General features: G+C 46.9%; 1 protein-coding gene across 1 annotated transcript; it reads left to right on the forward strand.

Moving 5' to 3' along the window:
* The first annotated feature begins 4,302 nt into the window (after positions 1-4,302).
* Positions 4,303-22,671, forward strand: LOC308523246 (vomeromodulin-like). The gene is made up of 15 exons (XM_081096996.1): positions 4,303-4,374; positions 6,395-6,653; positions 9,177-9,684; positions 9,998-10,099; positions 11,421-11,576; positions 12,259-12,343; positions 12,695-12,752; positions 13,495-13,565; positions 13,666-13,803; positions 17,492-17,614; positions 17,915-17,982; positions 18,279-18,309; positions 19,962-20,022; positions 20,998-21,077; positions 22,336-22,671. Exons 2-15 carry the CDS (start codon positions 6,410-6,412, stop codon positions 22,357-22,359), a joined length of 1,749 nt encoding a protein of 582 aa, XP_080953122.1. The 5' UTR covers positions 4,303-4,374; positions 6,395-6,409; the 3' UTR covers positions 22,360-22,671.
* Positions 22,672-23,822: the final 1,151 nt, after the last annotated feature.

The following is a 23,822-nucleotide window of genomic DNA, read 5'->3' on the forward strand; positions in this document are numbered from 1 at the left end:
TGAGACGCCGCACCTCACAGCTGCACCTCAGAGCTTCCCTGGCCCTGCAGAGTGTGGCAGGCAGCAGTGGAGTTCTCATGTGCCCAACAGCAGTGCCTGAGCCCTCCCCCCTCACCAACGTCCCAATCCTATGTAGCCTCGGCAGGGCAGGGCTGTGAGCAGAGAAAGGCAGGGAACCAGAGGGCTTTGCAGTCAGATGAAAGCAGCCCCACGGTTGCCAAGTGTGGGGAGATGGCAACGCTTGGAGAGATAGGCACCAGCCAAAGCCGATAATAAGGTAGGACTGGCCCCAGAAAAAGGCAGGTGAGGAGAAACTTAGGATTGTCATAAAATGCCCACCACAGAGAGAACGGGGGCTTAGGATGGACTCTGCCCTGGGAATGAACTAGTGTCCGGCTCCCTCGGTAACCCCAGCTGGCCTCGGGAAAATGGAGGAGTTACAGGCGAAGCCCTCCTAAGCGCCAATTTTCCACCATGGAGCCCAAACCACGGAGGGACACCCAAGGATTGGTGCAGAGTCCCTGTCCTGTAGTAGGAGGCTGGCGTCCAGAGTAAACCATGCTGTAGGTCCACTACTTGACTCAGGACCTGTTTTTTAAATATGAACCACAAGCCCAGCATTGAAGAAAAAAATATCCCCAACCAGCAGCCCCCAAGGGGTCTCTGAGCTAGAGGGTAGGACAGCCCTACACGTTGGCCGTGCAAAGTCTCCCAGCCCTTGGTGTGTATATGAGAAACACCTAAGATAAACTAAGGCTGGGAGACACTTTCCCAGGGGAGAGCTGAATACCAACCCCAAGCCCAGAATTTCCCCACCTGTGTGTGAGCACAGTGCCTGGCCCAGGGTAGACACTGAGTACGAAATGATCGAATGCCATTTCCTCAGGACCGTGAGGAAAGCTGGGCAGGCCCTGGCTCACTCCTCACACCTGTCCAGGCAGGAGAGAGCCTCTGCTCCAGCCATGGGGGCCCTCACTCCCCGCATGACTGTAACAAGTGCATCTCACTCTGCAGTCTGACTTTGAGTCTCCAGGTTGCATTGGGTCGTGCCTGACAGGGTGTGCAGTGGCCCCATTGCCAGGCCGGGTAGCCAACTAGCAGCAATGTATAGCCAGTGAATGGCAAACCAGCAGGAGGTGCTCAGAGAGAAGCAGCAAAAAGGAAGTGCCCATCAGCCACTTCCCCTTCTGGGAATGAATGAAAAGCACCTCTTGGCCCACACATACTCCACTTTGATTTCCAAAGCAGAATCCACAGGCCTAACACTGAATGTGGACATCAATGGAACAACTGGGTAAAAAAGGAACAAATCCTACACACAGACATCTGCAAACATGTCTTAAAGTAAATTCTTGGCCTTTTCAAACCTCTTAAACATCTATAACAAGGTATATACACATACATAGGTGTAGTAGAATGTATCAAACTCTATCCCCCACTGAAAATATAAACTTCAGGGCGAGGTTAAAATGTCTCTATATCTGCCTTCTTTCTGGTAAAAGCATTGGGAAGGATATGTTTTGAGGGTAAAGAAGCATCCACAAAACATCATATTTTCTGGTTGTAAACAAGGTATAATAGTTGCCAAAATCTAGGTACACCATATTGATAGGGAAATCGTATTAAATCTGAGAGAAAGGTGCAAAACATTGAAAATACCTGACCCAATGATAAGTAATATTAATGATGATGACAGTAAATTATGGAATACTCACATATGCCAAATATATGCTAATTGCTTTAATCATCATGACAATGCTATAATAGGGACAATATTATCTATATTTTATCGATGAGGAAACTAAACCAGAGAAAATTATTAGACAATGTCCCAAGGCACCACACACTGAACCAAGATTTACACACACATCTGTCTGGCCCCAAACCCTGCGCATAGGAACTCTGCCTTCCCCAAAACACTGGCTCTTCACCTTTAATAAAACACAAGGCTCATCAAAAATCTCATGAGAGAAAGATACATATCACATGATCTCACTCATTTGTGGAATATAATGAACAGCATAAACTGATGAACAAAAATAGAACCAGAGTCACGGAAGCATCATACAGACTGTCCAACCCATGAGGGAAGGCAGGGGGGACGGGGTGCACCTTGGAAGAGATCAACCAAAGGACTGGTATGCATGCATATGAGCATAACCAATGGATACAGATGGGAGGAGGAGAGGAGTGCATGTGCTGGGGGATGGCCGGGGAGAGGTCAATGGGGGGGAAAGGAGACTTATGTAATACTTTTAACAATAAAGAATTTAAATTTTTAAAAAATCTCATGAGAGATATGTACCCTTAGAAATAAAAATTAACCCAAAGTTTACACAAAACTCCAGAGAATTCGGGAACACAGATTTATCTGCTGTGAAAGGCACTGTGAACTCCCAATACCAACAAAGATCTGAGATTGATTACACCAGAGAAGGAAACCAAGGCAGGAGTGCTGGAAAGACTGCTGAGGGACCTAGAGAGGCACAGACAAGCATATACACAGATAAAGTACAAATGCGTACACATATGTGTGCATTTCACTAAAAAAACACAGGAAAGGTCAAAATTCTGATGCCTCTGTCACCAGGGCACCTCCGGCTCAGCTAGGCCTATGGTGACACGTTCACCCAGAGGCAATTAAGAATTGGTATCTGCGTTATCACCAGCAACTGTGATCCAGCCAGGCCTTGGCCAGCCTTGAAAGGACCCTCCCTTTCAAGAGTCAGCAGTCAAATCACTTAGCACTTAGGGCTTGACAACAAGGGAGCCCCAGTGCTCAGCCTGCTAAGCCACCTTCTGAGAAACCGCTCATGTGGGTCCTGGATTAGCAGAAAGAAGTCAATGGCTGCCCCACCTCTTAGGGTTGAGGGAGAGAGAAAGACAAGGAACCAGGAAGCCCCAAAGGGACTTCAAAGGCTACATCCTGGATGTGCCCCGCCCCACGCCTGGAGTAGGGTTCATTCCTTGGGTCCAGAGAAACCATTAGCAACCATTAGCAAAATCAAGGGCCACACCCACTAATGGGTGTCACAAATTTCAACTAAAGAATCACTCACTTTCCCTCAAATGTCCAAGAAAAATAAGATCCAGGACAGTTGGGTTTTGTCCTCCTTATCATCACGTGTAAAACCCATGGTTCTAGTCTCTGGGAAAAGGTCAACTATTGTTTGTTCTATGCATCTGACATTTCAGCAAATCCCAAAATGGGGCCTTTGGCAACCAGAACTACACTTGAGGTCCACAGTTTGAGAACCGCAGTGGGGCTGGCAAGGGCCAGGCAGCAAACATGCTGAGCCTGCTTGGAGGCAGGAACCCAAACCAATGCCCCCACGTCAAGTGAGCAGAAGCAGACATTAGCCACGCTCTCTGTCAAAATCATCTCCCTCTCCCACACTCTTCCTTTGTAAAACTGTGATACACCACACAGCAAGATGGTGACAAGATGCACAAAATCACAAAGATCCTAGTGGTAGGAACTGAACAGATGACTGAGAACAACCTCTTAAATAGGGAAAAGCCTGAGGCCCAGGGAATGGGCTCTAGAATTTTGGGAGCCATTAAATAAAGAACAGGTGAGAGGAAGCCTCACATAGAGACTGAAATTTCTAAAATAGAACTGAAAGTACAGCAGAACATCTGAGAAAATTTCACTCTCATCCCAGAGGTCTTCTGGGAAAGGAACGGGGGCTGAGCAATTTCTGTAACAGCCATGCTTACAATCCCCAGGCCTGCATTCAGGCTCTCGGCCACTTCAGACACTGTACTTTCCAATCCTCCTGCGTCCATCACTTATTCCTAAATCTGTGCATGTTTGGATACTTCCTATCACACACACCTGATATAAAATGTCCACAGAGAGATACCCTGTCCAAAGTGACCCCATGCCCTCTCCCTCAGGTCCCCACCCTCCAATTGGTCACTCAATACTGAGTGCCAACCTTGGGCAAGGTACAGCACTGGCACCTTTACTAAAGGGCTCTCAATGAGTTGGCACCTGCTCTACTCTGCCATTCAACCAGCACCCACATGACTCAGGGATAACAGGCCTTTGAAGATTTAAAATACGAAGGGGAGAGTACCCAGTCTGGCTAACCCTCTGAAAAATTTCCAGACACCATGAACATCTCTCAGAAAGATAATGGCAAATGTCACAACCATTAGCAGGTGCTGATCTTGGAAATCAGCCTGCATCACGCCTCCCTTATCAGCACACTTGAATGGGGTCCCTTCATGTCTGATCACTTCCCCTAGAGACGTTGGTCTATAAATGTGGGATGCAGCTTTCCGGCTGACAGTCCCAGCAATAGCAGGAGGAGAGGCAGCTTCCGAAAAAGGTCGCCCATCAACACCGACCCATCTACACTGGGCAAGGTAAGAACTCACTAAATCAAGTTCACAAAAGTACGGGTTGAAATTCGGAGGTAGAAACAAGCTAGGACAGTTTATCAGAGGACGAAAACTAGGGTTTGCATTTAGAATCTCTTCAGCCCCCTCCCTACTAAGCCACACAGCACTCTGCCTAGCACAGTAGGTGTCACAATTGCTGGTTATGCAACTGCTTTTAGAAAAGGGGGATTTGTTACTGGGACTCTCCAAGGGTCCCACTAAAGACGATGTCTAACAATATTGCCATCAACTCAGTCACAGGCACAGAATTTTATTATTTTTTCCTCACAGGACACTTACATGTCACCTGAGACAGTAAAGACCAATTTCACACAGAGGAGGGTAAAATCAAAAAAATAATGAAAATGTGACTATTTTTTTATAACACCTAATTTGTTCAATGTGAAGGACTGGAATTGGCTTCTGATTATGTTCTTCCCAACATTTCTGCAATAGCGATTCTTCTGATGATGCTGCTAAGTGGCAGGCAGCTAGATCTGGGCAATGCCTACCTACCCATGGCAAGAACAAAGGTCCCCAAGTCTGATTTTTTAAACTTGCCTGGATAAAAAAAATCCAAACAGAGAGAACCTCCAAAGTCTACTTGCTTCACTGAGGGCAAACGCCCTAAGACACAAGCCTCCATGTTACCCATGATTCTCAATGACAGCCAGACTTTGAGAATCATGGTAAGGGAGGAATCTGACAGCCAGGAAAGGAAGTGATCCCACTGAGTGAACAGCTGAGCTCAGAGTCAAGTGGGGCTTTCCTGTCTGGGAGTGCACCCAGCTCTCTGCCTTCAGCTGGAAACAGCAGTAATAATACTACCTAGTGCCTAGACTTGCTGGGAGGATTATATAAGATGTTGTAGACGTTAGCACAGTAACAGGTACAAACACTGACCAGTACTCAATAAGGATATATGTACAGACACATCCCATGCAACAGAGGTAGAGTTGAGACTTACACATTTATACAATCACAGCAGTTATGGCTGCTCAACCCCAGCCAAGAGGAAGAGGCCATGTGACCTGTGGTCAATAGGATCACCCATTGCCCTGCACACAGAAGGGGCCACAGAAGGGGGATGGCCTGGTTAACTCGATCATTCACTCACACAGGGAGCCCGATTTGTGCTGAGAACTAATACAACTGTGTGAACTGGCTCATGCCACCATCAAACCAGACCAGTGCTCTCCTGAAACAGAAGAACGGGCCTCAGAAGACAGAATAACCCTGAGATGGTCTCACTCACAGGGGGATGGCTCTGGCCTCTTCAAACTGAGTTAAAATGCCAGGACAGCCCAAATACCAAAAGAGTGAAGAATGCCAAGCCTGGGAATGGTTGATGGGGTGGTTTAGTCCTGACCATGATAATTACGAGGGGCGGCTGGACAATGGGCACAGGCAAGCCTTATTGCCTGCTCTATACAAGTTCCACCATTTGAATAAAGAGGACTCAAGCCTTCCCTCTCAGGGCTGTGCAGAGAGTTTAAAGCAGCTGATATCCATTTTCCATTCACAAAGGGATGGCCCTTGGTAAGCTCACACCAACAAGGACACTGCTGTACATTCCCTGACCAGAAGCAGGGACCTTGACCACTGCTGGAGAGATAGCATTTGTAGCTGGAGAATTCAAAACTCTCCAATAGCCAAATGGTAACTCAGGCCACTCCAAGGATGTTTGTGTCAAGAGGACTGGCAGGAGGATGTGGGACGCTACCCAGAAAGCCTACAGCAAGTGCGAGGCCTATACTCAAAGGGTGCCCCCAGCCCATAGACATCTTTATGCACAGGTGTACAGAAATGACAGAGAGGCCTTTCCTCCAAACATTGACTGCCGTGTGCTAGAACGTTGCCCCATGAATACAGTACACATACAATATCTGCAATGTGAATGTTACCCTCGTAATGAGGTAGGATCTTGTGTGTGCATCCAATAAAACATACTGGCAGCCCTATGGTCCATTGAAAATGTGGTGTCTGACGAAACCTTCATTTGCAGATATCAGCCGCCAAGATGCTAACCCTCTGGGCCTTGGCCATCACACTGGCTGTCCAGGCAGAAACGCTTGACCTGCTGGCCCCACCTACACTGCTGGGAAAACTTCCTGACGAAAGACCCCTTCTACTACGTGGACAGTTCGGCAGAACTCCACCAACTCCAAACGGTTCTTCATCTGTAAAAAATCTATCGGGGACTTCAAATCCTGGCTGTATCCCTGTGGCCAAGTACTTCATGTCTAGCAGCAAACTCAATGACTGTAAGTAAGAACTGTTTCACCTATACACCTTTAACTTTCACACCCCTCACACATGCTTCTCATGTCCAAGGCTACTTATACCTTTTGAACAAGTGGTTTCCAAAAAGGAGGTGGTATCAGAATCACCTCAGGAATTTATTAACAAAATAGCTGCCTGGGCCCCACTCCTGGACATTCTGATGTAGCAGTACCACAGTGGTACTGGTTTTCTAATAAGATTAAGATGATACTGAGGCTGCTTGTCCACACATTGGGTAGAACATGTCAAAGCAAGCTTGGAGAAGGGAACTCTTGGATCCAGCAACCTCTCCATTTGCCTGCCTTTTATTATGACTCTTATCACCTGAACACTGCCAGGAAATCTCAGAGCTTCTCAATGCTGGGCCACAGAGCTCAGCACAGACACCCATAGGTGCTTAAAGCATCAACTGCTTGACCAGGAACCAGGACATAAGAAATGCGGGCCCACGTCCAAACTCCTTGACCAGATTTATGCTCACCAAGCTCCTATATCACGCCCTCCCTGAGTCTCAGCTTCCTTTAGGAGATGTGAAATTTTGTCCCCCAGTAGTCTCCCAGGATCTGAAGGCAGAGGAGTCAGGAATTGCAAGAGACGCCCTTTGAGAACAAGAAGGGAATAGGACTCATCATCAAACAAATGCAAGAAGGAAAGTCCTCATGGCTACTCTTACCAGCCTTCTGAAACCTAGGCTGGCCTTCCAGCATGATAGGACAGGTGACAGAGAGACACGCGGCAACTGCCTACTGACCACAGTGCCCAGCCCCACAGCTCACCCACCACTAGGAACATATGCCCCACTCTTCTGACCATCCTACCTTGTTACAAAATATTCCAAATGTACAGAAAAGTTCAGACAGTGGTACAAAGGACAGCTGTGCACTCATCAAGCAACATATGGTGGTGATAGTGATGGTTAATTTCATTGTCAAATATACAAAAACCAAGAATATATACACAGCAAACACCTTTGTAAGCAAAATCTGCATTAAGAATAAAAGCAGGCATAAGGTTAAAGGCCCCATAACTCTACCTGGGTTGAACATCCTTCCCTCCTCCTCTCTCCCTCCAGAAGAGGCCTCAGGCCTGATTACTTTTCCCACACCATTTTTTATATTTTACAACACATGGCTACTTTTTCTCAATCAAATTAAAAATTTGCACCACATGTTATAAAGTTTCCCCAAAGGTAGCCAGCTTGCATTGTCTCATACTTATGTTTCTAAGGCGATTCATCCATGTTATAATGAGAAATATTAGCCCATTCGTTTTCTCTGCAATATTCTACCTGATGAATCCTCCATGATTTACATCAACTTTGTTTTTGCCCAATTTTGTGCTACTCTGAGAAATGCTGACCAAAATACTCTTGTGTGGGTCTGGAGGTTCACATGCGCAATAGATTCTCTGGGACACATACCTGGGCTGGAGGTGCGTCCACATCACCCCACACAGGCAAAGGCCCTCCAGACTGCAGAGCCCGGGGCACACGGAAAGCAGCAGCAAGGCCCCAAAAGCCATGGCCTACAAGCTTCACAGGGGCTGATACTAACAGACTTCTTCCTCCTGCTACTCTACTGGAATAAGAATCGTGTCCTCAGTCCAATTCACTTTCCTGCTAGGCAGCCAAGGCTGACTGTCATCCAGGTGAGACAGCTCTTCTGAGTCCCTTTCTCCAGCCATCAAGGGCAGCATGATGGGATAGGACCCTGTGACTTCAGCTCTGCTACTTGGCTCTTGACCGTCCTTTCCTTCCACACCTTCTTCTAGAATTTGAATTCTCCCTGACTTGCTTCTGTCCAGTGTGGAGGCAAACCCATGGTTACCGCCTCCTCCACCCTGATGATAATGCTACAGGAGGATGCTGCAGAGCAGGTGCAGCAGGTCTAGTAGAGGCAGCCTGTCAAAGGTGGCAGGACCTCCCACGAGGGGAAAGGAGGCCTCCAGAAGGGAAGGGACTTGCACAGACTCGCCCAGATGGAGAACAGAAAATTCCAGAACTCTCAGCTTCACCACCACTTCCCTCAGATGCCTCCTACCCTACTCAGCATTTTAAATGGCAATCACCCATTTCATCCTGCACCCAGTGACCCACACTGTAGGTTCTATCATGCATCCATGGACAGCTGCAGAGACTGGGGCTCAGGACACTCAGCCTTCAGGGGCAGAGCCTGGCCTATATTGAATTCTAAGCTACTGGGCTCAAAAGCGAAACAAGGTCCTTTCATTCCATGCCCAAGTCACTTCAGAGTAACATGCCCAAACCAGGCTACCCTCAGGAAGGTGCTATTAAATATTAACTTTTAACAAGGAACTGGTATATTTCTCTGTCACCACGCTATCCTCGGGGTGAGCAGAAGCAGGGATTGGTATGTCTAGGAGACATGATATAAAGTACCTATGGGCCCCACCATTCCCCAGTGCTGGCTCTCCAGTGGGAGGGTTCCTTTGGCTGAATTAGCTGTGCACTTAATGGTAGGAAAATATCTCTTCGTCATTTTCAGATATGAATACCACCCTGCCACCGCAGATTGAGAAGATGCTGATGTGTGCGGATGTGGATCTGGCCGGTGTGCTTGGGACAGTGTTAGACACAGTGTCCAACCTGGACGTGCTGTCTCTGTTAGACCTCTCTTCCTCCCTCAATATCCTTGGCGACAGTGGCCTTACTGGTGTCCTGGGCAAGGGGAGCAACAGCAAGTCCTCAAAGTCACCATTGCCTTCGCTCTCAAAAGCCACTGATGCTGTCAGCAACCTGCTACCCTTGGCCCAAGGAGCCCTGAGCGGCCTACTACCCAACACTGTGGCTAGGGATCCTGCAAAAAAAGCTGACCAGGACTCTTCTCTTCTCTCAAACCTCCCCCTGCCCCTGCCCCTGGGTGGTGTGCTCAACAAAGTCGGCGAGCTCAAAGAATCCGCCGAGGGAGTACTAAAGAGTGCGGTGCCAAGTGGCATCAATGATGCACTCTCGGGCATGCTGGGAAACATTAACGTGAAAGATCTCTTGATAGGGTAAGTGCTTCCTTGCCCCTAAGGTACAGCACATGAGAAAAGTGATGTTTGGGGATACTGAAGTTCAGCCTCCTACAAACCCATGGAAAGGGACAGCCATGTTTTCACAAAACAATATTCCAGCTCTGTGTCCTTTGGGGGGAAATATGAACAAGATTTCTTGAGCATAAGGAACGGGGCGGCTAACAGGACTGGGCCATCCAGGGGATGGGTGGGTTGGTAGGTTGTTAATTGGCTGCTTCAAAGGCATTTCTCCTGCTGCTCAGGTTGATTCCTTGAGTCAGGACTGACCCTGGATGCTGTCATTTTGCAGATTAGAGGTTCAAAAAGCGACTGTGGAGAACATGATGTTGACCATGACAGATGATGAGATCCTCGTTCAAGCTGTGACTACCGCCTTCATAGGTGGAAAAGGGTGAGCCTGTCTCCAAATCAGTCTGCTGAGTTGCCCTGGACAACACCCTTAATATCCAGTATCCAAAGGGCCAGGCAGGGACAACACAGAGAAAGGCAGGATGTCTGAGGATGGGGCAAATTAGGCACTGGGAACAGCTGCCCCTCTCCTCCAGCCCAGAGGACCAAGGAGGGATAATGACTCCATGGAACTCCATCTTCAAAGAGTGTAAACAAAGCCAGAAATGCAAATTCCTTGTGAAACATGCACATTTATACAGATGGCCAATGTAGAGAGAAACCACAGAGTGCACCTCCTACTGACCGCACTGGATTCCTGGGAAGTGTAGCTTCCAAACCACCTGCACTCTCCAAAGAGCAGCAGCCCACTCTCACAAACACTGTCCTAGGCAGGTGGGGGAGACAGAGATGTTTCATTGCACTCCAGAAGCTACCAATGCAAACATGCATGCATGCACATGTTCATTCATCCACCTATCATGTACTACTCTGTACCAGACACCATGCTGGGCACAGAGGGAGGAACTAAAAGTGGGCCCTTTCCTCGATGAGAGTCAACATGTGAGAGAGGAACACGTTCACAGGACAGGCCCAGGGAACACAGGAAGGCATGAGAAGGGCAGGAACCCCCCTAGGAGAAGAAAACTCCTTGGACTAACCCACAGCACTGATCTCTCTCACTGACCGAGCTCCATCCAGGCACTTAACTGAGGCACTCAACTTCCAAAGCCTCTTGACAACCTCATCAAGAAAGCAGTCCTGTCTCAAGATTGGGAAACCAGTTGAGACCCACAAACTGCTTATAAACCTTGCTCAGTGTCACACAGCTGACATGTGGCAGTGACAACACCTGAATCCAGGCCTTCTGCCTCCACAGCCCATGTCTGTGACCAACACCATTAGCAGTGGTAGGAAGAGCCATTTGTCTTCTTCAGAGCATGTGACGTTAATAACACCAGGTGTGGTAAATGGTGGGTTTTCTTACGCTGTCACTCACACAATAGACAGCTGGGGTGCTGGACACAGAAGTGAACCTGTAATGGGCATCCAGTTACAAGGTAGCCTGGTGCCTCTAGGAAAAAAAAAGACTTCCTGAAGTTTGGTCAGGAGAGGGATTTTCCAACGTTTATGGAATGCCAGCCTCTGAGTCCTGTGTACAGGGGATGTTTAACCTTGGCTCATGCTCATTAGAAAGCACCAGACTTTCCCTCTCTCCAATAACCTGGACAAATTCATGAGACTGACTCCCAAAATGCCTATCACTTTGGCTGAGCAACATCTTGCAGCCAGGTCTGGTTTCACCTCTATCTTGTTCTCCACAGCCTGTTAGGACCTGTAATCAGCATACTGGGATTTCAAGTAAATTGCGATGTGACTCTGAAAATTGGTGTTTCCACAAACGACACCCAGTGTGTCAGCTTCCAAGTCCAGGACAAGGTCATCAAGGCTACGAAAGTGTACCTTCAATTGGTGAAGACGTACGTGAGACCATTTTTCTCATTTTCTGGATCAACTGGCCGGTCTGCTAGAATGTTTTCTTATGTTAAATCTACCTAGAACTCCATTATGGGATGCACCATAAATTATTTAACCAGTCCCTTATCAAATAATGGGTTTTTTCCAATTATTAACTTTTATACCCAATACTAATTAGTAAAGTCCAAGAAAAACCTACTCACCAAACTGCACAGTATCTGATGGATAATTTCTCCTTTTTTTCAATATATTTTTATTGATTTCAGAGAGGAAGGGAGAGGGAGAGATAGAAACATCAATGATGAGAGAAAATCATTGACCGGCTGCCTCCTGCACACCCCACACTTGGGATCGAGCCCACAACCGGGGCATGTACCCTGACCAGGAATCAACTGTGACCTCCTGGTTCATAGATGGACGCTCAATTACTGAGCCATGCCAGCAGGCTGAAGGATAATTTTATCTGTGTGAAACACTGGGTCAGATGTCCGGCTTTGGTGATATTCCCAGGTATCCTCACTTCTTCCTTCATGACTATAACCGAAGGTGAAAGGGCTCAGGTGGTTGCAAATTGTAAGCAGCAGGACATCACTGCAGCTGTATCATCAATGGATGGGTTATCTCCAATGTGGGACAAAATCCAGAAATGCAAAATCACACAGCTCTCCACATGTATCTTCCCAGGGTCACAGATACTTTGCCTCTCCCTGTCCCTCTGCCCTTGGATGATGTCATTCCTCAACTGCTGACAGTTGCCATAAAAGAAAAAGTAAGTCACAGGAAAGGGGCGGGCACCCCCACAAAGGTCTATGTCATTGGAGGGAAGCCCTTTCCTCTGATATGGCCTGATGCTTGGAGAGACGTGGGGAGGACACATCAGCCTTCAGGAGTCCAGAGGCTGGGGGATGCAACATTCCCTCTGACCCCAGCAGTGGGATAGGACAATGCCTCAAGCTGGCGGGGATAGGGGGAGAGGATGAGTTCTGCCAAAAAGAAGGCCAGGAAATAGAAGAGGGAGAAGGGAAGGAGGAGAGGGAAGAAGGAGAAGAGGAGCTGGGGTGTGGAGATGGGTGGGACGGCTGCATGTCCTCTGCAAAGCTAACTGGTGGTTAATTCACAGATGAAAGACTCAACCTCATGTGACATTGACCTCAGTGATTTCAGCGAATGCAAGAACTGTGAGTACAAACACCTGACTTCCCTGGGGCTGCCCAGGTCAATGCAGGGAGATGGCCAAGCCCCATAGGAATCCCGTTGGGTGACAGACAGAAGATGGGGCTGTGAGCTGCAACACTGGGTACCTCCAAGCACCCAACCAACTCCTCAGCACACTCAGGGCACACAATGTGGCAGCCTACCTGCTTCTCCAAATTACTGAGACTCGTTATCAGGACATAAAGGAAAAAAAGCCCCTTAGAGGCTCGGTGTAGCTCCCCAGGCCCAGATGGTTTGCAAAGTGCACATGTGCATGGAGCCTGGGCAAGGAGCAGTTCCAGACCCTCACACCAGGGAGGCTGAGAGGCAGAAATTCCTTCTAATATCCCTTTACATAACCAAGGTACGGATGACAGGACTTTGTCAGGCGGCTGCCATCAAGACAGCCAAAGCAGGAAATTGGTGATATTTGTCATGTCGCGAGGTAGACAAAGCATGGGACCTGGGCAGCAAGCCTTTTCCTCCCCCTGGAGGTTTCAGCACAGCAGGGGCAGGGCTGAGTCCTCATGTCACCTTCCTCCCTGCAGCTTCCTCGTAGGCTCAGGAGAAGAAGCCAGTGTGGCACCAGCTTTTTGTGTGGACTGAGGGCAAGGATGGTGTCACCCTGGTCCCTCATCTGGAGGGCAGAGCCAGGCAGAGAACCCAGGGCCCGACACCAGCTAGGGGTCTGTCAGGTCCCTCTAGGTTCTCTCTTCTCTCCTGCAGCTACTGGCTTGTTCAAGTACCAACTTAAAAGTTTCCAGCTATCTGAAGAAGGTCTTTCAACCCTCTACTGTGTAAGTGTTCTTTGCTCTTAAGATAAGTTCTGCAGGAAAGCTGGAAATTGATGTTAGCCTCACATGATGGCATGATGATTTTCTGTTTTTCTCTCTCTAGGCCTCCTTTAACAGAAAAGTCCTTCTGCCTGGAAGCCCCCTTTCTCCAAATCCTAAAAATGCCAACATTTCCATAACTATGTCTAACATAATGCTCAGGGAAATCATCACCCTCAGTGCCAAGCAGAGCTCCATCCAGGTAAGCGTCATCACATGGCTCCTGGCATCACTCTCCTCTTTGCTTAAGCCTAGTCTATCAACCTTTAAGTCTGAGGAGGTAGAAATGGCTTCTGGGACATTCTTCGAGAGACAAATATGAGGAAATGGGATACACCTTTTCCCTTTGGATCGTTTAAGTGGGTCCAGGTTTACATCAGGGAAAGCAGAGAGAAAGGGCACCAGAGGACAAATGCTTTCTGAGTGCATTCTATGTGCCAGGTACAATGCCAGTTGTCTTTACATAATTAATGACATTTAATCTTCACAACAGATCTGGGAAGTAGGGATTCTTATTCTCATTTCTCAGATGACCAGCATGAATGAAGTAACTTTTTTTTTAATATATTTTTTATTAAGATATTACATATGTGTACCCTCTACCCCCCCCCCCTCATGCCCTCACCCCCACCCCCACCCCGTTGTCCGCGTCCATTGGTTAGGCCTATATGCCTGCATATAAGTCCTTTGGTTGATCTTTCCCCCTTGCCCCCACCCTCCCCTACCTTCCCTCCAAGGCCCGACATTCCAATCAATGCCTCTCCGTCTCTGGATCAGTCCTTGTTCATCAGTTTATGTTGTTCATTATAGTCCACAAATGAGTGAGATTCTGTGGTATTTATCCACTCTCCAGTTCCATCCATGCTGTGGCAAATGGTAAGAGTTCCTTTTTCTTCTTCCTCTTCTTAAAGAATACCTTTCAGCATTTCATATAATCCTGGTTTGGTGGTGATGAACTCCTTTAGCTTTTTTTTATCCGTGAAGCTCTTTATCTGACCTTCTATTCTGAATGATAGCTTTGCTGGATAAAGTAATCTTGGTTGCAGGTTCTTGTTATTCATCTCTTTGAATATTTCTTGCCACTCTCTTCTGGCCTGCATGGTTTCTGTTGAGAAATCAGCTGACAGTCGAATGGGTATTCCCTTGTAGGTAACTGACTGTCTTTCTCTTGCTGCTTTTAAGATTCTCCCTTTATCTTTTGCTCTTGGCATTTTAATTATGATGTGTCTTGGTGTGGTCCTCTTTGGATTCCTTTTGTTTGGGGTTCTCTGCGCTTCCTGGACTTGTAAGTCCATTTCTTTCACCAGGTGGGGGAAGTTTTCTGTCATTATTTCTTCAAAAAGGTTTTCAATATCTTGCCCTCTCTCTCCTTCTGGTACCCCTATAATTCTGATGTTGGTACGCTTGAAGTTGTCCCAGAGGTTCCTTACACTATCTTCATATTTTTGGAATCTCTTTTCTTTTTCGGTTGGGTATTTTTTGTTTCTTTGTATTTCAAATCTTTGACTTGATTCTTGGGATCCTCTTGTCTGCTGTTGAATCTCTGTAAATTATTCTTTATTTCAGTCAGTGTATGCTTAATTTCTAGTTGGTCCTTTTTCATGTCCTCCATGGTCTCACTATACTCATTGAGGGATTCATTAAATTTATCGGCGGTTTCCATAAAATTCTTGAAAAACCTTATAAACGTGGCCTTGAACTCTATATCCAGTCGTTTGCTTTCCTCCATTTCTGCCATTTGTGACCTGTTTCTTTGTCTCCGCATTTTGGCTGCTTCCCTGTGTTGATAGAGTGGCCCTGCGCGCCAGGTGTCCTGTAGGGCCCAGTGGCTCAGCCTCCCCAGTTACCTGGGGTGGACACTCTTGGTGCACTCTTGGTGCCTTGGTTGTTGTAGGATCACTGGGAGGAATTGACCTTCAGGCCAATTGGCTGTGAGAATCAGCTGTGTCTGAAGTGGGAGAACTTCTGTGCTGAAGACACCCTTCTGGGGCAAGACTTGCTTCAGTGGGGCTTTGGTGCTCACTGAGTCTGCTCCCTGAGTGTGTCCCTTATGGATCTGAGGAGTTGCAATCTGGATGGTCCCCCTCTGACCACTGGGTACAGTGGCTCCTGGATCTAAGGAGGTGCTAATTCAGCCTCTGCCTGAGGCCACACAGCAGGAGCCACGAAGAGGCTCAGCTGTGAAGCAATGCAAGCCGCTGCGGGGCCTTGGGCCTTCTCTTGGAAGTTCCGGGTCTGCCTGGCTCAGCTGCAGTTAGGTACATTCACATGCAAAAGCCTCTGCCCCAGCCTGGGTGGGGCGGGGTCTCAGGGAGTCAAAGGGCGGAGAAAGAAGCTATGGCTGATTCTCCGCCCGGAGTCGCGAGGCTCAGTGTCCCGGTAATGGCTGCAAGCACCTCTGAGGGAAAGCCGCCCTCAAGTTCGCCCGCTGCCCGACAGACCAGCTTCTCCCCGAATGAGTCCTGGGTCCCCAGAGACTTGCCGGAACCGGAGTTCAGAGCAGTCGGGAGCTTGTGATTCAAAAAGACAGCCGCGTCCTCAGGTGCCACCCCCTTTCCGCGCGCGCCGCCGCCGTACCTCTGCAGTTCACCTCCGCAGCTCCTCTGGCTCTCAGCGTGCTTTTCTTTCCTTCTAGTTGTAGAATTTACACTCAGCCAGCCTTCCTGTTGTTCTGGATGATGTTTGCTCTGTCCTTTGCGGTATTTTTCAATTGTTGTGGGAGGCGACAATTTCCCGGTGTTTATCTATGCCACCATCTTAGTTTCTCCCCTGAATGAAGTAACTTAACCAACAGTTACAGCATGAGCAAGGGAGTGGGTTTATCCACCTGTGAGGTATTCAGTTGCTCCCAGTGGTAGAAGGAATAGTATCAGTCAGTAGTTATAACAAAACTAGAGGCCCAGTGCATGGATTCATGTACCGGTGGGGTCTCTCAGCATGGCCTGCGGGGACCCAGCCAAAACCGGCCCTTCCAACGCCACCTGCTGCTCCTGCCTGCTGCTCCCGCTCATCCCGACCCTGCCGCAGTCAGTCCCAATTGGGAAAGGCTTCTACCGTCACAGCAGCGCTCACCAGCCGTGAGCCCTGCATCTGGCACCCATCAGTCAGTTGAGCGGCACTTCCACTGTGGGAGCACACTGACCACCAGGGGGCAGCTACTGCATTGATGGTCTGCCCCATGGTAGTCAGTGCACATCATAGCAACCGGTTGACTGGTCAGTCAACCGTTCAGTTATTCGGTCACTTAGGCTTTTATATATATAGATAATAATCACTGAGTACTGTCTATGTGCCAGGCTCTGTTTCAAGCAATGTATAATGTATCCATAACAAAGCCTCCCAAAATAATCAAGTACAGAGTTGTCTGCCACTAGAGCATAGAAATAAATGGGCTTTAGCCCTAGCCTGCTTGCTCAGTTGATAGAGCGTCAGCCTGTGGACTGACGGTTCATAGTTTCAATTCCTGGTCAGGGCACATGCCCGGGCACATGCAGGAGGCAGCCAATCAATGATTCTCTCTCATCATTGATGTTTCTATCTCTCCCTCTCCCTTCCTCTCTGAAATCAATAAAAATATATTTCTTAAAAGAAGAAAAAAAACAGGCTTTAAATTGAATGAGAATTAATAGAAAAGTAAAATTTTATCTGTTATATGCACCACTGTGCTTCTGAGAAAGAAAAAGAGATAAACAGCAAGGTCTGGAATTAGACCCTGTCCGTGTGGTTAGATCAGCCATGCCAGCACCTGGCTAGGTGACTAACTCATACTACAGGATCAATAAACATTTGAATAAATGAAGTGCATGAAGCATGGGTGTTTCCTAATGGAGCATTCTGCAGCTCTTCTCCTTCTCCTCTCCACACTCTAAGTGATGACTTCTTTACAACAGATGAATAACCTGAATACATACATCACCAGAGTATTCTATGCCAGCCTGCCAGACAACCAAGTCCAAGCCATCTTCTGGGTCAACGTGGATAAGGATGGTGAGAGCTTTGCCCAAGGGCAAACGGTGAGTGCTGAGTAGTAACAAATCAGGATTCAGTTACGAGGAAAAAAAGAGTGTTCGATGCGGGGAGTTACTACCATAACCCTGAGGGCCAAGTGCCTGGGTGACCCTAAGACAAGGGGCATCAACCAGGCTGGGGGGCTCAGCTGCCAGGGGAGAATAAACAGGTTGTCTCCTAAGATCAGAGAGTCTCCACTCTAGTTCTGACCTGTGGCCTTGTTGGTCATATCATGATGTGACATGTTTGCTGAGTAGCCTTGGTCAAGGCATTATTTTTAACTCGTTTGTTTTATATTAATGCAGAAGATACTCGTCTCCTATGACTGCAAGATTTTAAACGGCAAATTGGTATCAGACATCAAGATTGTAAGGTACTGTCCATTACTACAAACTCCTCTTGACATTTGTCAGTATAGGAAGCAGTATCAGAACTCGACTCAGACCACATGAGAATAATGGACAAGGCCCTTGGGAAACAGTTGGATAACTACAGAGAACTCAGAACAAAATTTTACCTACATGCTGTATTCACCTTAAATTTGCTTTTTCTGTGTTTAAAAATTTATAGGTGACTTTAATAAGGAACAGAGCTAATACTTAAACTCTGTTTTAGAATTAATTAATATTTTTTTAAAATAATTTTTCCTTGTACTTTGTTTCCTAACAGATTTGAACACAGCATGAAACCCCCTGAGGCTGTAAGTTGATTAGATTTTCAAAATATTTATCTAAGACGCATGAGAAATTATTTTAAACCCAGACACTTAGTGACACAGGGACTCTAGAAAGGGAACGGTCACACAGACTAGGTCACAGACACAATGTGGAGTAGGGCTGCGAGCTCCAACCCAGGCCCTCTCTGGGGAACTCGTAAAATTGGTCCTAAATCCATTGCCGCAGCGCCACAACAGTCAGTCACCTGAATGAAAGCCCAAAATCCGTGTTTCAGTGGGATGGGTCATTCTGACACACCAGGAAGTCTTGGGGTTGGTCCACTGGAAGGATGAAAAGATTATCTAGATTCTAATCTTCCTTCGGCTCATGGGAGTTTCTTAAAAACATGTCCAATCTCCCATGGCCTCACCTTTCCCATCAGAGGTTTTCAACCCATGTCCTACCGAGCAAGCACATGGATCACCAGAGGAGAGTTTGGGGGATAGGGAAGTGGGAAGAGTGAGGGTAGCACCAGTGACTAGGCTCCAGGCACGGGGGGGAAACTCACAGACGATTCACCAACCAACCCCATACTTAACACATTTGACCTTGCACACGTTCATACATAGCACCATCCAACAAATATTTAGTGAGCACCACTATGAGCCCAGCTCTAAAAATGCAACTCCCTAACCCCAGGAGTGACCCTCTAATTTAAGTGGAAAAACAGAGACAGATTAAGAGAATAAATAAGCCAAATCATTAAGGGACTGGTAACCACACATTGGGTGGAAGCACACAATGGGCACTGAGGTGAACAACCTTGTCACTATGTGTGAACCGTCTGTGTCCTGTATGTCAGTCCTGAGATAGTGGGGGGGGGTCTATCAAGAGGCAAACTCTGGGAGTCATTGCAAGCCCAGAGTTCTTTCATCTCATTGTTAGTGGGGAGGCACGTGATATGCCAGGCTCTGTGCAGTGAAAGGAACATAGAAGGCATGGTCTCTGGCCTCATGTAACCACCTACCTGACAGAAACAGAGACATTTATGCAAATAGCTGAGCATGAAGAAGATGGTGGAGGAGAACCACCTGGGAGGCAGACAGCGGGTTCACTAAAAAAAACAATGCCTGAACTCAGCTTTGAAGGAGGAGCAGGAGTTTAACACAGACCGAAAGTGTGTGCCAGGTAGAGGAAACAGAATGTAGAAAGGGTAGGCAGCAGGGACTCATAGGCATGAGGAGGAGGGGACCGCAAAGGAAGGAAGATACATGGAGCATCAGCAGGGAGGACCAGATCAGGGAAGGACTTGGATAGGACACAAAAGAGGAAGCATTCAGCAGCAACCAATCCTCCCCAGTCCTGACCTCAGTGTTTGTCCTGAGGGCGCACAGTTGCACAGCTATGCCTACCGCAGTGCCTGGAACATAATGAGAACCCAATAAACATGTATTGGGAATTATCTAAGGCATTAAAACCTACTGAAGAGAGTCTCTGAAAACCCCCAAAGAATTAGAGGTCTGAGAGATAGACTGAAACTCACCTCCCTACAGAACCCCGTCCAGTAACAGACTTCTTCCACTAGAAAAAAAACAAACCACATACACAGAGGCATCCGAGACTGCTTTCCCTGATGTGGGGACTAGCTGGGGGACTGGTAGATTGACTGATAAAATGTTCCTCCCATCTCTTCCAGATGGATGAGCTAAGAGATGTGATGTCTGCAGTTATGAAGAAATTTATATCTACCATTACTGGTATGTGGAGTTAACATGAACACCTAGAAGAGTCAGTGTCACAAGCAATGTGCACAGTATCATCTTATCACCGTCTGGATCAGAGGACTTCTTTGTTTTTGTTTTCATTCATGTTTCATTTATTTTATCCTCATCCGAGGATATTTATTCTATTTTTTAATATATTTTTATTAATTTCAGAGAGGAGGAGAGAGAGATAAAAACATCAATGATGAGAGAGAATCATTGATCGGCTGCCTCCTGCACACCCCACACTGGGGATCAAGCCTGCAACCCGGGCATGTGCCCTGACCTGGGAGTCGAACCGTGACCTCCTGGTTCATAGGTCAATGCTCAACCACTAAGCCATGCCGACTGGACTGGACTTCTTTGTTTTGGATAGGGACTTCAGCATCGTCAGATGGCAAAATATGAAAACCAAATCAAAATGTCTCTTCTACAAGTCCAAATGAAAACCAGCCCACAGGGTATCTTCTGAGCAACAGCATCATGCCACTTAGAGGAAAGATGGAGCCAGGTCACCAGTCACACAGATACTAGGGTTTTGGAAATTCAAGAGTCTGAAATCATAACCCTATGACCATGCCACCTACACATATTTATGATGAACTCTAAGGGGGTTCAACATAGTACAAATGGCACCAAAACAGCAGAGCCTAATTATTCTCGTTTCTTAAGATAGTGAGGGCAGACACACCAACATATCTCTTGGTATCAATTCTTTGCGCATAGAATGCTCACCAGGTTTCCAGTTACTTCTAGGGTGTGTTCTGGTCCTTATGAAGTCACCAACACACACACAAAAGACTGAGAGACACGTGTCTTGCTCAAATCGCTATGTTGAATGGGCAGGGGTGATCTCTCCTAGAGCCATACACTGCCCAGAGGTCCCTCCAGTTGACTGTGGATAGGACACCAAAGAGGAAGCACCTGTCCTTGTTTCTCTCAACTCAAAATGCTCCTTCTTCATTTCAGAAGTTTCCAGTCAATGGAATATTCCACCAGAAATAGCCTCAAATCTGCTAAACAATGCCAAGGCTGAACTACTTAAATCGGTAAGAGAGAAAGAAATACAAATATTTTCCTTTTGCACTAAAGCCCCCTCTACGCTTCAATCTTCAGAGGACTAAATGGGGCCAGTGGGCCCTGGCATCACAGGCAGCTCCAAGCTGCCTTAATAGCTCCATCCCATTGGCTGTCTCTTTCCCAGGCAGATCCACTACCTACTGCCCCTTTCTTCACCATACAAGCCCTAACACTGAGACACTCATATTCTTATAATCAAATAGTCTGTCCGCTGTCCTCATGCAGACTCATACTTCATTGACTATGCCTCAATCACCTCTTCAGAAACATGCCCACTGCATATGCCTGACTCGTCTACACAGTCACCTGTGTCTGCTGGAGCCTGTCCTTCTCTGCCACCCTGACACAAATACCCCCCTTCTTCCCACCTATCTTCCCCACGCCAAAGGAAATATGAAGGAAAACTTGCTTCCTAAAAAAAAATGGTTAAAAGAATGGGATTTTTATTTAAATTTAACATCAGGAAAATGATGAGGATGGAACTAGGGAAGATATATGAGTAAAGAAATTTAAAATCTCTATCACCCTTAGATGTCCCATTCTTAATAAACGTGCTTCATGAATGTAATATCTGACCAAAAAAAAATATAACAACTTCTTTTATGTTGGCTCAAATCTCAGAAGTTGTACTTTCCCACAGTTCACCCCCAAAGTCCTGTATCTGGGGCCAAATCAATTATTGGAGTGGAGAGGGTGGTGAAATCAGCATTTGCCTCAGTGCTGGTGTCCTCCCTCCGGCTCCTACACCCCATTCCTCTGGGTGGCCTGGGACCCATCACTTAGCCTCCCTAAGTCAGCCTTGAGTCAAGGGATTGGATCAGATGAATGCCAGCTGTATTTCAGCTACAAGTGGCAGAAAGCACAACACAAACTGGTGTAACAACAATAAAATCGTCAGTCCTGCACATTCAGAGACGGTACTAGCGTCAGCAGTGGCTCGATTCCGGGCCCAAACGATGACACCAGAATCCATGTCTTGGCTCCACCACTTCTGGGTGGTCCCCCACCTACCTACCAGGAGCTTCACCATCCAATTCTTTCTGGAATAGCTCAAATGACAATCACCGAGAAATAACCACTGGGGCTCCCGCTGGCCTGACTTGCTCCCTATCCCCATCCTCAGGGCAAGTGCTGTGCTCAGGGAGATGGAGGGCACAGCTGGCACCGCCTGTGCCTGCAGCCAGCTTATATATTAAGAGTGTAATTAGTTATTTTATCTCCCCACAGAGAGACCTTCAGGCAGCAAACTAAACCCAGCACGTGGGACACTAAAGAATTTCCGAGAATGAAAGCACTTTGAAACTTCTCTTATGGAGTCAAGGACATCCTTGTGATTAAGGAGCCAAGTTCAATAGTGTTCTGAACATGTCAACTATTCTTTGGAACCAGTGTCACCTTGAATGAACACGTGCAAGAAAATCAAGAATAGGGTTTTGGGCATTTTGTAATCATTTCTTTAATAATTATCTTGTTTTCATGCAGAAAAATGACTCACTTGTCTTCAATTCCTACAAATGGGAGTTTTGTAGTGTGTTCATGATAAGTAAAAGCACTATACATACTAAGGACATAAAAATCAATAATGTGAATGATGCGGCGGCAACGGCCAGGATTAATTTATGTAGGGCAGTAGGAGACAATCGTGACCATGATGAAGACGTTTCTTCCCATGCCTCTGCCCTCTCCTCTCCTCTCCTCTCCACGTGCTTTCTTTTGCCCATTGGCCCAACATGAAAATCACACAGGGGCTAGGATCCAATGTCCCCATCACCACATGTCACACAGAGAAAAGCACAGACCAACTGCTAAACGCTGGAGAGAACACAGCAGGTAACAGTCTGGTGATACCATAAAAACTGTGCTCAGGGTCTTGAGATTAAACTCAGTGAACAAAGCCAGGCACAAAAGACCACAGATTGTACAGTTTATCTTATATTAAATATTCAGACTAGCTAAATGCGTAGAAATAGAATACAAAGTTGTGAATGCCAGAAGAACAGAGAGTAGGTAAGGCAGAATAAGGGTTTTATTTAGGAGTAATGGAAATGTTTTGGAACTAGATAGAGGTGGTGGTTGCACAACATTCTCAATATACTAAATGCCACTAAATTGTTCCCTTGACAATGGTTAACTTTTATGTTGCGTGAATTTCACTTCCATTTTAAAACAAAACACCTCCCAACCCAGAATAGCAAAAAGAATACCTAACACCCGTATTGTTTTGTGATATCATTTTTCGTAAAAGTAATCAGGGCTCCTTGGGGAAAATGCTAATTCTAGGACTGGAGAGGAAATATGAAAGATGGCCCTAGAGCTTCTTATACTCACAGAAAGTAGCTGGTTCTGCTTTGATAAGGGCTTTCTCCCTGATAGTTCCTGTTTCCTCTGTGCCACTTGAGCAAAAACCAGGCAAGAATGCTTCCTGCCCTCATGAAGCTTGTGAGGGCGATGACATTAAGCAAATCAGCCAGCAAAAGGCCACATGACTACAAATTCCATGAAAAAGGAAAACTACAGGTGGATGCTGGAAAAAAAAAAAAATTAACGATGCAGTGTAACCTGACGCAGAGGAGGTGCCAGGGGAGACCCCTCACGGAGATACTGGTATGTGAGCTGAGAATTGCAGGATGAGTGAGTTAGGCAAAGTGTGAGGAAAGGGTTCCAAGCAAGGAGAACAGAATGTGGAAAGGTTCTAAGGTAGCAACAAGGTAGGG

Source organism: Myotis nattereri, assembly GCF_964212035.1.
Source record: "Myotis nattereri genome assembly, chromosome: 8".
In the NCBI taxonomy this organism is placed as follows: domain Eukaryota; kingdom Metazoa; phylum Chordata; class Mammalia; order Chiroptera; family Vespertilionidae; genus Myotis; species Myotis nattereri.